We start from the raw sequence: 19,035 nt of genomic DNA on the forward strand, positions 1-19,035 counted from the left end.
TTTTTGTAAAGCTTTAATATGTATTGTACACAATTCCGACAATGCAAACTTTGGACCCAGTCTGCGATTTTCAATATTGTGGTGAACTTGCAACTTTAACCAGCTTGAGAACATAAAATTCTCCCCTTACACATTTTTAAAATTGAATGAGTTTGTTTTTATCTCCTGTTACATTTATATTCTAATACCACCACTGCTGCAATGAAATGGCACTAGTGTTAAACAGATCTACTCATCTATTCTGTATTTTACATTGGCTCCATCAATTTAAAACTTATTTATTAGTTACAAAAAGGCATACACTAACACTGCGGTGAAGTTATTGTGAAAATCCCCTCGTCGCCACACTCTGGCACCTGCTCGAGTGCACTGAGGGAGAATTTAGCATTGTCATTGCGCCTATCCAGCATGTCTTTTGGACTGTGGAAGGAAATTGGAGCACCCCGAGGAAACCCACACAGACAGGGGGAGAACGTGCAGACTCTGCACAGTGACCCAAGCCGGGAAAGTAATAAAAGGGATTTAATAGGGGGATCAGGGGTTGTGTGAAAAAGGCAGGAGAATGGGGATAAGAAAAATATCAGCCATGATCGAATGGCAGAGCAGACTCAACAGACCGAGTGGCCTAATTCTGCTCCTATGTTTTATGGTCTTATACAAACCCTGGCCCTTGGCGCGGTAAGGCAGCAATGCTAACCACTGTGCCACAGTGCTGCCCTACATTAATCTAATAAAAATGCACGTCGTTTAAACAAAAAGATTTTATTTTTGGTCACACACCCACCGATCCATGAGCAGCTATGTTCCACGGTATTCTGGAGGTCACTGCTTCTTTTCAATGGGACTTTGTTTTTCCAACCCCTTGACCACATACATTTACCAGATGAACAAATCCACGCCTTCCATTGCAAATTCCCACTGCTGAATCTGTAAGCAATCACATGATATTGTCCTACACGCTGCAGTGATATCTGGACAGCAAAATGTAGTATTTATTATTATTTCTTTCTGCAGACACTCAGACTGAATGATAGACCAGGCTGTATGCAGGAAACCTAGTGAAAAAATAACTTTGTTTGGGTAAATTGTACTCAATGTCACCTTTCTGGGTATTCTAGCACACAGCAAAGAAAGTTTATATTCCGAGCAGATAATAGACATCCTCAGAGAAATGAACGCTGTAAATTTTAGGTAGCGAAGCCGTGAAAGTCAATCATAAATTATGTGGGCACAACACCAGGTTAAAATCAAGCAGGTTTATTTGGAATGACGAGTTTTTGGAATGCTGCTCCTTCATCAGGCAAGTGATGATGCACTTGCCTGATGAAAGAGCAGCATTCCAAAAACTCGTCATTCCAAATAAACCTGCTTGATTTTAACCTGGTGTTGTACATTATCACTTGCCTGATGAATGAGCATTGCTCCAAAAGCTCATGATTTCAAATAAACTTGTTGGACTCCAGCCTGGTGTTGTGAGACTTCTTACTGTACCCACCCTAGTTCAATGCTGGCATCTCCACATCATGAATTATGTGGTGTAAAGATGTAACACTGAGTATTTTCCTTTCTGTTTAAATGTTCTAACTGTTTTCATCATCTCATGTCCCCCTCTTACTTACAGCGTGTTCATAAATGGAGACCTCTTAAATCCAGCAACCCGATTGCTGATCCCGAAGAGAATATTGGGCCAGTGGGAACAGGTCCTTTCAAGCATCACAGAGAAAGTAAATCTTAGAACTGGAGCTGTAAGAAAGTAAGTTTTAAAGAGAATAATCATTGCATGCACTGATGTTAAGGCTGTTAGTAATGTGAATCATGATTGTGGTTAGTGATGTGAATTTGTACTGCATTGTTAGACTGAAGAATTGGGTATTCTTGGCCTCGATTATCACAACTTCAGTTGGGAATTTGTGATTAAGCCATTATGTGAGCTGTTGGAAAAGGACAAATGTTGTGAGTGAACAAGACAGGAGAATTGCAAACCTGTTTAAACACATGATGTGCAGATGCTGGTGTTGGCCTGGGGTAAGCGTTGGACAGTAAGAAGTCTCACAACACCAGGTTAAAGTCCAACAGGCTTATTTGGTAGCACAAGCCACAAGCTTTCAGAGTGCTGCTTCTTCAGTACGTGAGTGGGAGTTCTGTTCACAAACAGGGCAAATAAAGACATAAACTCAATTTACAAAATAATGGTTGGAATGTGAGCCTTTACAGGTAATCAAGTCTTAAAGGTACAGACAGTGTGAGTGGGGAGAGGGTTAAGCACAGGTAAAAGAGATGTGTATTGTCTTTAGCTCGGACAGTTAGAGATTTTGTAAGCCCAGGCAAGTCGTGGGGGTTACAGATAGTGTGACATGAACCCAAGATCCCGGTTGACACCATCCTCATGTGTGCAGAACTTGGCTATCAGTCTCTGCTCAGTGATTCTGCGTTGTCATGTGTCGTGAAGGCAGCCTTGGAGAACGTTTACTCGAAGAGAACACTCTTGCCTGGTGATTGTCGAGCAGTGTTCATTCATCCATTGTTGTAGTGTCTGCAAGATCTCCCCAGTGTACCATGCCTCGGAGCATCCTTACCTGCAGCGATTCAGGTAGACAACGTTGGCCAAGTTGCAAGAGGCTGTACCGTGTACCTGGTGGATGGTGTTCTCATGTGAGATGACAGCATTCATGTTGATGATCCGGCACGTCTTGTAGAGGTTGCTGTGGCAGGATTGTGTGGTGTGGTGGTCACTGTTCTCCTGAAGGTTGGGTAGTTTGCTGCGGACAATAGTCTCTTTCAGGTTGTGCGGTTGTTTGAAGGCAAGAAGTGGGGGTGTGACAATTACTCCCAAATATGTAGCGTTCAGTCAGTTGCAAGAGCAGAGTGGATTTCTAACAGAAGTGGTCTGCGAAAGCAGCAGCACTGGAGTGCGGTCAGTTGGAGATACATTAGATAAAAATCCAGCTTGTAACTGGCAATGGGAGTCATGACAGCAACTTGTCTCATCTTTAAGTTTAGTTTAGCTATACCTGTTCAACTGTACATCAATAAAGAATATAAATATATGTTGCACAATGGATGACACTGACTGGACTTTACTTCAGTTCAAGACCAACTTGTGTTCCATTGATCTGTGGTGCAGCTTTGTGAAGTATCTTCAGTCCCATCACAAAAAAAATGAAGTTGTACCTGAAGTTACATAAGAAGGAATAAGATTTTCTAATCAAAGTTGCTGATTACTTTTCAAACAGGAATATATAGCTTATTCTTTATGAACTCGGGTGGCATGGTAGCACAGTGGTTAGCACTGCTGCTTCACAGCTCCAGGGTCCTGGGTTCGATGCCCGGCTCGGGTCACTGTCTGTATGGAGTTTGCACATTTTCCTCGTGTCTGTGTGGATTTCCTCCGGGTACTCTGGTTTCCTCCCACAGTCCAAAGATCTGCAGGTTAGGTTGATTGGCCATGCTAAGAAATTGCCCCGTAGTATCCAGGGATGCGTAGGTTAGAGGGACTAGTGGGTATAATATGTAGGGATATGGGGGGGGGTCGGCCCTGGGTGGGATTGTGTTTGGTGCAGACTCGATGGGCTGAAGAGCCTCTTTCTGCACTGTAGGGTTCTATGATTCTAACTCAACAGTGACCATTACTGCACAGCTTATGTTTTCACTCTGGGAATGTCAAACTTGAGATTTATTTCTGTCATTAAATGACAGATCTTTATTACTTTATGAGCTGATTCGCCAGTGTGCAGTTTCTGTTGTTGAACGATTTCCACAGCAATAGTCCCACTTACCTGTAGTTAGTCATTGCCGTGGTTTGGGGGCAAGGGCATAGGGATCACAGGGTGCATCGATAGTTCCAGGATGTACTCCATAGAAAAGCCACATTATGAAATACTGCTGCAATCCCAATATGTCAAACAAATACTTTAGTTCCTTCTGTATTTATGAACAGTGGAATATTATGGGAATTACTAGAAGGCTACCGTTGAAGAACTCTGCTGCTGCATACAAGCCAAGGAACTGTTTGATCTTAAAATGCCCTTAATGCCACTGTAAGCAAAGAAAGATGCACTTATTTAGCACTTTAATGATTTTAGAAAGTTCCAAAGTACTTTATAATTAATGAAATACTTTTGGAGTGCTTTTGCTGTCATAATGTAGGTTGTCTCGCTGCCAATTTATGTACAGCAGGATCTCACAAACCGCAGCATGATAATGACCAAGTAATCTGTTTCTAACAATGTTGGTTGAAGAATTAATATTGGCCAGGACACTGGAAATAACTTCTCTCTTTCTCTTCAAAATTGTGGCATGGGACCTTTTACAACCGCCTGGAAGGAGCCCTATCTTAGCTTATAGTTGGCTTTTCCAGAAATGCAGAACTCCTTCAGTACTGCGCTGAAGAGTCAGTGTGGAGTTTTTTCCTCCAGTCGTTGGAGTGGTTTTTGAAACGATCGCTTTGTGATTCAGAGGCGAAACTAAGTATGAATATCCTCAGTTGTAGCGAGCCAGCATCATCATTGGATGCACTTTTATTGATATCAGTAGGGTGTCTGCACTGCCAGTTTCTGAACCATCAGCCTAGCTCAAATTAAAAAATTGTGAAGACTGAAGTCATTGGATGGGATTTTATGGCCTTGCTCGGGCAAGATCAGAAATTCCGTCCCGAGGTCAATGGAAATTTCCATTGTCTGACCCTCGCCTGCTCTGATTCTGGGTAGGTGAGGTGGTAGAGTTCCAGTCGTTATCTTTGGGATTTGCTCTATTCTTAGACCACCTACTGCGCCACCTCCACCAGGGTGTACTCTATAAACTCTTTAGTTGTACTTCTATTATCAGGTAAATATAAAGAAAGGTTTCGTATTTCATCAGATTTCTGAAGGTTTGTTGCTTTTTCAGATGAGCTCTGAACCGCTGACAGTATAGAGTAATTTATTGGTTGCAATTGCTTTTTCATCAATCTCCATCAGAATTCTGCCACTGCAACGTTCACACTTTCAGTTCTAACACAACAAGCCAACTGAACACACAGCAGCTGAATGATGAAGCTATTATTGCACACTCCAGATTGCATCCATAATCTCAAACACTTGTCAAAGAATTGTGGTCATTGCTGTATTTGTTTGACGATTACCTTTAGCCAAGTTTCGAACAGATTTTACGTTAGGCAAAATCATCATGTCAATTTTGCTATGACAATTTGATGTTTCTACTTAACGTCTTCTAGGCTTCATACATTGGATGGAAAGTCCATCAATGATGGCACTGAACTTGAAAATGGAGGATACTATGTTGCCGTGGGCAGAGATAAATTTAAGAAGTTGCCTTATGGTGAACTGATTTTCAGTAAATCATACCCAAGAAGATCTAATGGGTAAGGATAGTCCTGCTTACATACTATTTTAAGCTGTGACTTTTTAATGAAATGTTCTTCATTTATAACCATGCTATTTGTTGTTATGCTTAATTTAATTGCAAGCTAGTTCTAATGTTGCATTTATCGGGTCATCTTAAATATCCAGACTAATCTGGTGTAACATTAGGGATGGAATCTCAGACAAAGGAAATTCAGGGTTACTCGGACAAATAAAGGAATGCAAAGGGGGGATTCTCAGGAGGAAAGTAACATGGAAGGGGGATTCATCTACCATGGTCTCTCATCTAACACAATTTTAGGTGAATGAGTACAAGATGGAACAACCAGACCCATGACCTTGTAAGTTTTAAGTAGTCTATTGCTTATTACAACTGCACCTCCACATCACCGGCCATTGAACAGGCCTCAGGCTCAGTTTCATGTCTACATCATCATTTGAAGAATTACTGTTCATCAATATAGCCTGTGGAAAGATTGAAAAAGAACTACAAAGGCAAAAAAAACAGTTGCCCTGAGCATGGTGTTTAAGAGGCCAAATTGTGTTATTTGTAGCCCTTTAACAATTCTATCAGACCATTTCTCCCGCTTCTCTTCTGTAGAGAAAAGAACGCCACACTGCCATCTTTCCTGCCATCTTTGTACTCTCCAAATTTTGGTATCATTGTCGCAGTTCCTCCATGTGACTCAGGATTGTCACTGGGTGGTTAGAAGGTTTTTTTTAATAATGTCGAGGTATATTAGAATATGAAATGCTTTACCTCTAATGACTTGTAAAATAGGGGCTGAATTTTCAGCAAGCAAGTGAGGACCAGGAGTTGGGGTCCTTAATTGGTATGGAGACAAGTTTCCTGCCCAGTTACAGCCAGTGAGGGTGGGAACAGAGACAAGTCAGATTAAATGACTCATTTTGAGAAACCCCACGGTAGCCATCGCTGAGGCATTGTGCTGAAGTCTTCAATTCACTCAAGGGCAAGTGAGATGATGCAGGAGGACTAGCAATTGGGGCAGGGCTGCCCTTGCTTTATTGACCTGGAATACTTGGAAAGTGTTTGAATTAAAGATGTGTAACAGAACCACACCATACCATTATCCCTTAATTCCCTTCGTCTACACAGAACAGCAATTAGTTGTTCAGCTTTAGGTTCCACCTTCAGGAGACCACGTAAATCCCTTAATTCAATTAGATATAATAATGACACAGATTGGTGAGATGATGACCTGTGATGTTCTCTTCAGCACATGGTTAAGGCCAGCGATCTTGTTGGAGAACACGAAGGAGATGGGTGAGATCCTATCCTTGGGGCGGGGGAGGGCGTGGGTTGGGGGGGGTGCGGTGGTATGATGATGATGTAGGGAGGGTGTTGGTTGTGATGGGGGGGTGCATAGTAGGCCACCATCTACCATATGAGACTAAATAGGCCTGGTTGGAGATTACTGTTGTGTTGACTGAAGTGAAACCTGAGACCTTGAATCTAATGCCAGGAAACGTTCAATGACTTCAAACACTCTGGCAAAGTGAGTACTATCCCTAATCCTCTAGATAGGTCACAATGCTTGTGCTTTCCAGCATACACACCATTGAAGTATCCTCAGGGTGCATGCTGTATTGAACATAGGAAGTGTGTGTCCCCAGGGCAATTGCACACCCTTTCAATGGCACTTTGAATTGACACATCTGATGGCGTCAATACTTTTTTCACCCCTCCACTGTTACTGTCTTCAGGGGGTCCCAAAGATTGAGTTGAGAGACCTGAATAATATTTAAGAGGGCATTGGATGGGTATCTGAAAAGGAGGAATGTTAAAAGTACAAGGGAGGAGTAGTGAAATGACATGACAATAGTTAGCTTCTTCAGACAGAAGTAATAGGAACACGATGGGCTGAGTTGCCCCTGCTGCAATTTTTATATTAAATTGGTGTAATGATCTGAGAGTTTATCTTTGGTTTCTATCTTAGATCGAAGGCTGCATCACTTCCTCCAATTCCTGGATCTAGGAAGAATAAGGAACATGTGAGTTGCTGTGCCAGTGACATTATAAACTGCAATTTTTACCATTGTTTTACTGAAATATGAGAAATTGGAATTGTAATAATGTTTTTTCATTAATAAGTATTTGGGAGTAATGGCAAGGCTGTGAACTGTTTTGAGATTTATTCTGTGTCTTCAGTTAGTTTTTTAAAGCCACGCAACATCTATGGCCTCCATCAATAAGAACATAAGAACGTAAGAAATAGGAGCAGCAGTAGGCCATCTAGCCCTTCGAGCCTGCCCCGCCATTCAATAAGATCATGGCTGATCTGAAGTGGATCAGTTCCACTTTCCCGCTTTCTCCCCACAACCCTTAATTCCCTTGTCTATCAGAAACCTATCTATCCGTGACTTAGATATATTCAGCGAATATATTTGGCCCTGAAGCTAACTACGGGGGGCACGTGAGAGTTGTGACATATTTTCCGTCATGGGAAAGAGCTTGTCTTTTCCCAGATTGCTGGCCTTAACCATGTGCTGAAGGGAACGTCACAGGTCATCATCTCACCAATCTGTGTCATTATTATATCTAATTCAATTAAGGGATTTACGTGATCTCCTGAAGGTTGGAACCTAAAACTGAACAACTAATTGCTGTTCTGTGTAGACGAAGGGAATTAAGGGATAAGGGTACGGTGTGGTTCTGTTATACATCTTTAATTTAAACACTTTCCAAGTATTCCAGTTTAAAGAGACAAACAAAGACAGTAATTCAATTATTTCTTTATTGAACACTTCCAGTACCAACTCGAACATAAACAGTTGCAATGCATTAACTTTTTACTGAACTTTAACTCTAATTGAACATCAATTTTAACTATTTAACTGAAAGTAGATACTACCGAGTTGGGAAAACCTTGGCCAAGAAATATCCACGCTGTAGAATCAATCTTCTTCTCTCTGAAGCATTCTTCAGGCTACAAGTTTTGTTGTGATGGTTGGTCTCTTCCGGGTTATCACAGCCAAACAAAGAACTCAGATGTCTTTTATCCACAATTCTCCACTTGCTTCCAGAAGATTCTCTGTCATCCAGCCAATTGTGTAACTAGAAATCGATCACATGGCTCGAACAGCCAGTGAAACTACTTTTGAATGACGTCATGATGCTTAGTTTATTTGCCATATTCCATATATAGCAGCCATAAATAAGAGCCATGATGTCTCAGTTAATGTAAATAACTTCCCTGATCAGACCAACACCGGAAGCTTCAGATCACAACTCCCAGACGAGAGCCTCTTTACGCCCTGCATCTAGTTTTAACTTATAAATTGACCAGACTTCCCGCATAGAGTCATAGTCATAGAGGTTTACAGCATGGAAATAGGTCCTTCGGCCCAACTTGTCCATGCCAACCTTATTTTTTTTTTAAAACCCCTAAACTAATCCCAATTGCCTGCATTTGGCCCATATCCCTCTCTACCCATTGTACCATGTAACTATCTAAATGCTTTTTAAAAGATAAAATTGTACCCGCCTTCCCCACTACCTATGGCAGGTTGTTCCAGATATTCACCACCCTCTGTGTGAAAAAATTTCCCCTCTTGACACTTTTTTGTATCTCTGCCCTCTCACCTTAAACCTATGCCCTCTAGTTTTAGACTCCCCTACCTTTGGGAAAAGATATTGACTATACACCTTGTCTATGCCCTTCATTATTTTATAGACCTCTATAAGTTCACTCCTCAGCCTCATTCGCTCCAGAGAAAAAAGTCCCAGTCTATTCAGCTTCTCCTTATAACTCAATCCATCAAGTCCCGGTAGCATCTTAGTGAATATTTTCTGCACTCTTTCTAGTTTAATAATATCCTTTCTATAATAGGATGACCAGAATTGCTCACAGTATTCCAAGTGTGGCCTTACCAATGTCTTGTACAACTTCAACAAGATGTCTCAACTCCTGTATTTGATGTTTTGACCCATGAATCCAAGCATGCCAAATGTCTTCTTCACCACTTTGTGACTCCACTTTCAAGGAGCTATGAACATGTACCCCTAGACCTCCTTGTGCTGTAACTCTCCCCAGTGCCCTACCATTAACTGAGTAAGTCCTGCCCTGGTTTAATCTACCAAAATACATTACCTCGCATTTGTCTAAATTAAACTCCATCTGCTATTTGTCAGCCCATTGGCCCAGCCGATCAAGATCCCGTTGCAATTGGAGATAACCTTCCCCACTATCCACCATGCCACCAATCTTGGTGTCATCTGCAAACTTACTAACCATGCCCCCTACATTCTCATCCAAATCATTAATATAAATGACAAATAACAGTGGGCCCAGAACCGATTCATGAGGCACACTGCTGGTCATAGGCCTCTAGTTTGAAAAACAACTTTCTACAACCACCCTCTGGTTCTCTCAAGAAGCCAATTTAGTTTCCATTTAGATACCTCACCCTGGATCCCGTGAGATTTAACTTTATGCAACAACCTACCATGCAGTACCTTGTCAAAAGCCTTGCTAAAGTCCATGTAGACAACATGCATTGCTCTCAGCCAGAATTTTAAAGCCATTATTGCCATTATTGTTGTTAAATCATTGTTGCAGGCGTTCTTCCTCTGTCCACAGTGGAGTGGAGCTAAATTAGCTATGGTCATATTGAATTGTAAAGTAGGTTCAGAACCTAATGGCATACTCTTGTTCCTATTTTATATTTTCTTATATTCTGTTCCTAAACTTTTAAGATTATATTACAACCTTAAAGAAGCCTCTTACAGTTGGCATCATTCTTAAATAATTGTTTCTGGCTAGCATGCACTAACCAGTGGTATTACTGCCCTAGGTTCCATGTGTGGGAGTGTTACTGCTGCCTCCTATGACACTGTCACAAATCCATTTGGTCCCACTACATGAGTAATTGGCTAAGAAAGGTAGGGTGCGATCTTTCACACCATGCTGCCGCTGCAGCGAAGTCAGAGAATTCGGCACTCAGCCAAACTTGCGTTCACTGTAGCTGGATGGGAAAATCCCACCGGTGTGAACGCTCGTAACATTCCGGTTTTAGACAGCACACACAGTGGGCAGTAATTTCCCACCGTTCCACTGCCGGGATCTTCCTGTCATGAGTTTCCTGGGAGGAGGCCATTTGGCCCTGCAAGCCTGCTCCGCAGGAGAAAATCCAGGAATTTTCTGGCCACACTCGTCCCGAAACCAGATAACCCCGTCCGAAATCCAGGGACCTTGAGGTCTGTCTCTCGCCCACTCGGTGGGTGAAGTGGGAAAATCCGCCACCAGAATGAATGTAGACCTCGTTTTAACTTTTGCCACTTTCAAATCAAAAATATAAATCTGTATTTTCCCTGTACCACAATCACCAAAACAAAAGTGAACCTGTATTTTTAGTGAATGAACCAGTGCCTTAGTTATTTCTCAATGATGGTTATTCATTTGATCCTCTTAAAGAAATTTTTATTTTAAAGAAAGGCCTTGTCACATTGGTGGCACGCATGCATCATACCCAAGTGAACTGGACACTGCTTAAGTGTAGCAAAAATGATGTTTTTAAATTTAGAATCATAGATGGAATCCTACAGTATAAAAGGAGGCCATCAGGCCCAATCGAGTCTGCACCGACCACAGGCCCTACCCCATAACCTCAGGCCCTACCCCATAACCTAGCTGACAGTAAGGGGCAATTTTTAGCATGGCCAATCCACCTAATCCACACATCTTTGGACTGTGGGAGGAAACCTGAGCACCCAGAAGAAAACCACACAGGCATGAGGAGGATGTGCAAACTCCACAGACAGTGACCCGAGGCGGGAATTGAACGTGGGTTTCTGGTGCTGCGAGGCAACAGTGCTGACCACTGTGTCACCGCATTGCCCCAAATTTAATTAACAGATGCAGCATAGACTAAAACAGGACTGAGAATTGAACATTCCTGGTTTAAAATATGAAGCCGGGATAGAGTAAAAAATAAAGCAGGAGCATGGCATTATTAATCAAAGATAGAGTTGTAACACAAAAACATTGCAATGATGTTGGAAATGGTGCAAAACATGAAGCTTTTTAGATTAAGAGTTAATAAGAATGGAAATATTTTAAAAGTATATTACTGTGTTGAACAGTGGAAAAGGATATGGGCAAATATGATAAAGGCAGAGAAAATATAACAACAATGAAAAATTTTAATTTACAAACATTGATTGCAGTAAGAATAGTGTTAAGTACTAAAGAAGTGGTGGAATTTTTACAGTGTATCTTGGAAAGGCTTCTTTGGTTACTATGGGTAGAATTCTGCGCTAGCATTAGCTGTCAGTGTAAATGGTGATGTTTATACATCATTAAAGAACTTCCCAGCCATATGATCCCTTCTCCCCCCCTCACTGAATATTCACTCCTTGCCAACATAGTTTATAACAGTATATAAAAACGGGAATCTGTCGTGGGAACTTGCTGGGGTAGCCCTGATGCTTGGGGGTGGCAGGTGTTGTGGGGGGTGGGTAGTGGTATTGCTCCGATGTTTGTGTGGGTGTTCCCTCATGTCTGTGGTGGGTGAATTTATTTTCATTGCAGATTGGGGCACCCTTCAAGGGTGGTGCTGGCGTCACCAGGTCTATCAGGTCCTGCCTCACCAGAGTGACAGCAGAAAGCACACCCCAGATTACTTTTGCACAGAGCGCACTAAAACCTGGAAAGAAAACCCAGCTGTGCAGCTGGGGAGGTACCCTTTGGTTTTCTCACCTCAGTCAGCACTCTGTGCACTGAGGGGGAGGCTCTGTTTATGCCTTTGGTCCAACAGTGAAATAAGCAACACGAGACCAATGACATGGGGCAAGAGAGTAACATATGGATAGAGGAACATTCTGAGAAGAGATCAAACAGAAAATGCTTTGGTTTGATGTATAGGGTGAAAATGAATGGAAACAGTGAGTGTACATTATTTGAGTAGAATAAAACTAAATTGAATGAGTTGAGAAAGGAAATAACTCAAATAGACAAGAAATAAACATTAACAAGTAAAACTGCATCAAACAATGAGATATCTTCAAATTCCAGATAATTTAAGGTAAAATCTAGAGATAATCCCACAAAAAAGGAAAAACTGAGAGAGTATGAACTGGAATTGTAGGGATACATATGTTCGAGTAAGGCTTGAAGAAGTGGAATGTAATAATCCAGGGCTAACATTACAATAGAGATAGTGAGGGGAAATTTAAAACAAAAATGATGGGGTTATGTTGAAAAAGTGACTTATAGAAAATAATAAAAATAAAAGAATAGTGCTGCAAGAACAATCTACGCCAGCCTTTAAACCATTTGGGGGGGAAAAGAAATAAATAAGAATGGGATTGTGTAGTTGGCCCCCATGGAGCCAGCAGAGCTGTGATGGACTAACTCTCTCAGTGCAGCAAAATAATAAAGGTTGAAATCTCCTGCCCACGCAGCAAGCAAGGAAGGAGGCAAGCAAACCTGAGAATGTGGTGGGTTGGTGTCAGGACTGATATCTGATCCTTTCCCGCCTCCACTGGTATTAAGTTGATCTCCTCTCTGCTGCTGAGGGATTGACTGGAAGCTCATGGCAGCTGGGAAATTGTCTTCCGGACTCCCCAGTCTGGAGGAAGGCTTGCCGCTGTCCACTTGACAGCCTGATGGACAGAAGATATGGGCTGGAATTTACCTGTTCGCCCACCATGGGAATTTTAGCGGGTGGGGGCAGACCACGCAAAGGTCCATTGATCTCAGGCAGAATTCTCCAGTTTTGAGGTGAATGCGTCTGGAAAATCCCGCCCACGGTAGGTGTTCCTCCTGACTGTCAGTGTGCATGTCTCACTGCTTTATCAGGTAGTGAGTGAGACACCCACCGAGACTGAAAGATTCCGCCCACAGTATTAGAGACCTATTTGTATCTCATTTCTGCTCCGTTCCTACAGAGGAGTGCTAAAACGCATTTTCTAATTGACATTAACATGTACAGCTTGATCACTGTGAGTTCATTCTGCAAATCTAAACCAATCAAAAATCATCATTGTCAGAGTTCAGGTGTCATGGTGATACCATGTCTTCCCCTCCGAGTGATGAGGTAGAGTATTCTAGCCATTTTCCAGGTATTTGAATCCATAATCTTGGTTTAATGCCAAGTCAAGTGATGTATCATTTTCCTGAATTGGGACTCAGTGCCCATGCCAGTGCCTAACCTGGAGGGTTTCCCACTGGCATTAGCAGTGTCTACCTGGTGGGATTCTCCCATCTGATGCTAATTTATCCATATTGGGCAAACTGTCGGCCCTGCTGTTCTGAGATTGGGTCGCCATGTTTAAATGGTGACCGAATGTCCTCACTTGTTTACTGCCCCACCCCCCCACCCCTTGCCCCGAAAAATGAAATGGTGCCCTCCCTCCCACACACTGACGGGGGAACACCACAAACCCCTCACCAAAAAGGGGCATTGTCACTCCACCCATCCATAAATAAAGATGATTCCCCCCACACCATGCAGGCGTGAGGGTGACCCTCCCTCCCACTCAGCCTCCCTTCAGGCCAAGAACCATGCCAATGCCAACAGTGCACCCTGGCACTGGTACACTGGCCTGCAGGCTTGGGCCCCAATGGGTTAGTACAGTGGCCATTTGCCCCTCTGTTGCTGCCAGGCTGTAGAGAATGGGTCTCTCAAAGGTCCTGGGCGTTGGGTGGACGTGAGTTGAGGGCAAAGGGTTGACCTCATCATTCTCCACTGGCACGGTGGTGCTCATGGCTGGACTGACCTTTCTACCCATGGCAGAACTGAAGATCATCCTTGCATAGTTATTTCAGGCAGCCCTGTGATCAACATCTCCATTGCTGCCTGTCAGCTGTGCAAATTCTGAAGTGACCAGGTCATTTTAATCTTCATGCCACTGGTCACTGGCAGCACCCTATTCAGTGGCAGAGATTTTCCCTTCGCTCAGTCAGAAGCTGCCAGTGAGAGCAGACCCCCTTTTGAAGTCCTCTGACAGAGAGTAGATGTCAGTTTCACTGGGGGTGGTGGTTCCAGTCTTCCCATCTGCACGGTTGTGCACTCAGTCCCAATGTTTGCACACAGCTTTGATTTGAAGTTGCTGTCGGTTTCCACCAAGCAGAAATCTCAAAACCCTCTCCAATGCACTTGAAGCATTTGATCTGTAACAAGTTGCACTGATCCTGACCGCAGTGTAGATAGAGTCTAATCCTGATTGCCAGTCTGTGGTTTCACTTCCTCCCTCATGTCCATTCTCTTGTTCTTTTGACCTTTATCTTAAGTCTGTCCCCCATTTATTGACTCTCATTACCAATGGAACAATTTTTCTATATTTACTCCTTCAAAACCATTTATAATTTCAAGCACCTTAATTAAATCTCTCTTTTATCCTCTCTACTCACGGGACATCAATCCCAGCTTCTCCAGATTCTTAACAATTGGGTTAGATGACTCTGTAATTGACATCCCCTGAACCTTGACAAAGTTCTTGTCATTTAGTCTGCTTCAATATAGAAGCACAGTGGGGTTAATCAAATAGTAATATTCATTCATCTCAGGTACAGTCGATTACAAGTAGAAAGAGACTGTTACAATTAACCTTGAGCAAATGATTGATATGGCCATAACTGGAATATTCTGTGCAATTTTGGGATCCCTCATTTCTAATGGACATACAATTCTCAGATTTAAAAAGTTTAAGTGATGGAGAAAGATTCCCAGAACTGAACTTTGTTTCCTTGAAAAGAAGTTTTACGGGAAACATGTTCCAGATTTTGGAATAGCTGTATTTAGGAATTTAGGCTGATGTAAGTTATTTCAGGGGCAGCACTAGAAAATGCAACTGCAGAATTGCTAAGACCCCAGAGAGATGGAATATCAAAAGAAATAGCTTGGTAATTTTTACCTACCCTGCCTGGGGAGTCTGTGTAGTTCTGATTGTCTGTGATGATGTACCACCAAATTTTCCGCACTACCTTAACTGAACCCCTTGTGTTAAACAGTAAAGATACCTGTCTGACTTGGACAGAAATCTCATTAATGCAACATAAGAATCCTATTCTACTGTTCGGACGCTGGTGGTATTTTAACGAAAGGGTCTGTCAGGAAATAAACGGAAGGCGTAAAATGGGAGATACATTTATCTCTCTGGTGTCAGAAAGGAAAGTGCTCCTTAGGGCACACGAGGAATGTTGAACCTTTAGGCAGGTGGTCATCAAGGTGCAATTGAAACCCAGGAGTCGGAATAGCCCAGGTTCAAATTGGGATGACTAAAGGAGGGTTGACCTTCAATTCATGTCTTAACAGGGGCAGATCCTAGGCAGATAAAAAACTCCTTTAATTTCATCTTACGTTCTGGGCATGTCTCAGCAAAGAAACCAATTAGGATAGGATGAACATCAATATTTGCGTGAGAAGAGAACTGCGAGAAGTATTGGTTTCCCCCCAGACAGTGAGAGTTCCAAAAATTGCAAATTGAAATAACAGCACGTCTTGATTTAACCTTTGTCCTAATTATAAAGCTGTCATGTATGGAACGCAGTGGCTCGGGATTGAAAGGTATATACTTTTTTAGAGCTGAAGTTTTTGTCTAGGGTGTCTTTTGGAAGATCAGCTGTTGTAAGGATGTCTGAAGTCAAGGTAACAAATGCAAAATTCATGGACAGTTGCTGTGTTTTGTGGTGGACCAACTATGTCAATGGTTTGCTGTGCTCCGATCAGTGGATGGTGCTACTCTCTCAGGTTATGTTGGGCACTGACTGTCTTATGGAGCCTGACAGAGTGAGTGGCTGGAGATTCTGTGTTGTGAGGAGCACCCCGGTCATAAACCAGTTAGAACGTGGAACAGGAGTTGCACGTCTTTGGAGTGCGGGAGGAAACCGGAGCACTCGGTGGAAACCCACGCAGACACGTGGAGAATGTGCAAACTCCACACAGACAGTGACCCAAGCTGGTAATTGAACCCAGGTCCCTGGTGCTGTGAGGCAGCAGTGCTAACCACTGTGCCACCATGCTGTCGACAAACCCTGTGCCACTCTGACTCTATTGCAAAGTCGCCTGAGGACTGATAAATCAATCACATAATGGACATCATTCTTCTGGTGGATGGAATATTACCTGCATTCACAAATTTTGGATCACCTGTATTTGAAGAAGCAAAGTAACTTGCTTGGCACAATCCCTTGCGGTTCAGGTTAATTATATTAAAAGCAGTTTTTTACATCAGCATCTATCAGCGTCCTTTGCGCTATTTATTGTCACTTTATCCTGCAAATCCTTTAATCTGATAATCCCTTGATTTGATTCATTCAACTTAATCTTTCGGATATTTCCAAGCTTCCTGATGGATCCCATTTGAAGGTTGAATGTTTCATGAAGCCCAGAATCTGCAGAAAGGAGACATTATCAAATTGTGACTAATAGTAGGAAAATTATGGCATTTTGAAGAACTGTTCTAGTATTGCTGATGAACAGCTTGTATGTATCCAGTCAGTGTATGACTCCTCAACCACAAGGCAGCAGTCTTTATGTTGTGTCACTCTGTGGCCCTCTGGTGTGCATTCTTTGCTATATCGAAAAAATATATATATCTGCAACTCATGGCTTAAAGCTTATTGGCTGAAGTATGGCCTGACTGCACATCCTTCAATGAGACCAGAACTGGCATTTCAGTCCATAAATTAAGATGACTAAATTGTGTCTGTCTACTTCTGATCTGGTTCCTTTTTTTAGGAGAATGGCCTCTTTGTGCTGAACTCCTGCTTTTACACTGCACATCGGGGGCAGGTCTCTGAGATTGTTGGGCTTTGCCGTAGGGCATTATCCTGGTGCAAGAGTAAAGAGTGGCACTAAATGGGCACAGTAGTAAAGGACTAACCAATTTGAAAGTTCAGATTTAGTGTGCAATTGCTGATTCTGTAGTTTGAAGTTGCCAGGAGGTGCTAAGACAGACACTTGCAGTTTTAGCACTCAACTGGAAATGAGGTGCAGTTTTTATGGAGTAGTATATGCAGATTCCATGCATCCACTTCCCTGGAAAATGTGGAGTGCTCTGGCTGTCTCACTGCAGCATGTTGAGGGAGAAGGTGCACAGGTTCTCTGATATGACATCGGAAGTTCTGGGTAGAGCAGGTACAAAGGAGGAGGATTGTCCTATACCTGCAGAAGGGAAGGAGCTCACTTTGCTCTGCTCACCTTCCTGTTCCTTTCTTCTGGAGTAGTTGCTCCCCAATTTACTTCCTTCTCTGGGATTAGACCATCCCAGGGTCAAGGATAACTCCCATTCCCAAACTGCCAGCAGCAGGTGTAGGCTCCCTACCTGTACCACATTGGAATGCGTCCCCGTTGACTGGAGACTAAATGCGTCAATTGGGCTGATTTCCAGACTGTGATCCTGCCAAAAACCAAAAGCCACAAGGTGTTTACAATGTGGCTGTGGAGAGGATATTTCCTCTTCCAGGAGAAGCTAGAACGAGGGGTCACTGTTTAAAAATGGGGGGGTGGGAGGGTTTGACTAGTTGCACATTTAAGATAGTAACGAGGTGAATTTTTTTCTTTCACAGAGGATAGTGAGTCTCTGGAACCCTCTTCCTTAAAAGGCAGTGGAAGCAGAGCCTTTGAATTTTTTTAGGGCAGAGCTGGATAGATTCTTGATTTAAAAAGGAACAAAAGATTATTGGGGGGTAGATAGGAATGTGGGATTACAATCAGATCAGCCATGGCCTAATTGATTGGTGGAGCAGGCTTGGGGAGCCTAATGACCTACTCCTGCTCCTAATTCATAATGTTTGTTTGTATGTTTGTATCTTAATCAAAACAAGATTAATTATGAAGAAGAAAAATGGAGAGGAAGAACATCTTCCTTTGCTAAATTTACCATCCTGGATTTGAAGAGACCAGATGCTGGTTGAATGAATGTTTTTGGAGTGGATTTTGCCCTTCAGTTTTCCAGCCATAGGCCCTATCTGCCGAGAGTGTTGACTGTGAAACTGTCGAACAAGGACAGAGAAGCATGCACAGAGTGGCAGCATTCCCAGAATGTGCTCCCAGGCTGGGAATGCTGCAGTGGAAAATATCCTCTTAGCTTGATGATTTAAAATAAGCTTTGCTTAAACAGTTCTGATAAATACCTTTTAAAGTTAGTTGCAAGTATCTTACATTTACACTGCAATGAAGTTACTGTGAAAATCGTCTATGTGTAAATCCCCCAGTTGTCACACACACCGGCACCTGTTCAGGTACACTGAAGGAGAATTTAGCATGGCCCATCCACCTGACCGACACGTCTTTGGACTGTGGGAGGAAACTGGAGCACCGGAGGAAATCCATGCAGACACGGGGAGAATGTGCAAACTCCACACAGACCCAAACTGGGAATTGAACCCAGGTCCTTGGCACTGTGAGGCAGCAGTGCTAACCACTGTGTCACTGAGTTAATACCAAAAAGTCATTTAAAAAATTGTGATAACATGTAATTGGTGGCAGCAATTTTGTGTTTTGTAACTAAAATGAAATGTCATTTTGAACTTGTTTAAAAGATTTTCATCATGCTACATTAATAACATTTAATTCAATCAGATAGACAAGAACTGTAAAAGTGTTCAGTGCCAAAGTTTTAAGTAGAAAATTGTGATAGATAGCTTGTCTGAGTGCATGTTGAACTGTTGGAATCAACAAATGCAGCCAGACAAGTAAGAAAAATCCT

At 42.5% G+C, this 19,035-nt stretch overlaps 1 protein-coding gene across 2 annotated transcripts in view; it reads left to right on the forward strand.

The window, feature by feature from the left end:
• Positions 1–19,035, forward strand: part of LOC145353301 (uncharacterized) — a 183,282-nt gene that overhangs the window by 42,147 nt on the left and 122,100 nt on the right. For both annotated transcript variants that reach the window (XM_080203929.1, XM_080203938.1), the window contains exons 4-6: positions 1,622–1,753; positions 5,213–5,359; positions 7,319–7,373. In XM_080203929.1, coding sequence (XP_080060055.1) covers positions 1,622–1,753; positions 5,213–5,359; positions 7,319–7,373 — 334 coding nt within the window. The remainder of the gene's footprint in view (positions 1–1,621; positions 1,754–5,212; positions 5,360–7,318; positions 7,374–19,035) is intronic.

This window comes from Carcharhinus amblyrhynchos, chromosome 2, assembly GCF_965287045.1.
Source record: "Carcharhinus amblyrhynchos chromosome 2, sCarAmb.v2.hapA, whole genome shotgun sequence".
NCBI lineage: Eukaryota > Metazoa > Chordata > Chondrichthyes > Carcharhiniformes > Carcharhinidae > Carcharhinus > Carcharhinus amblyrhynchos.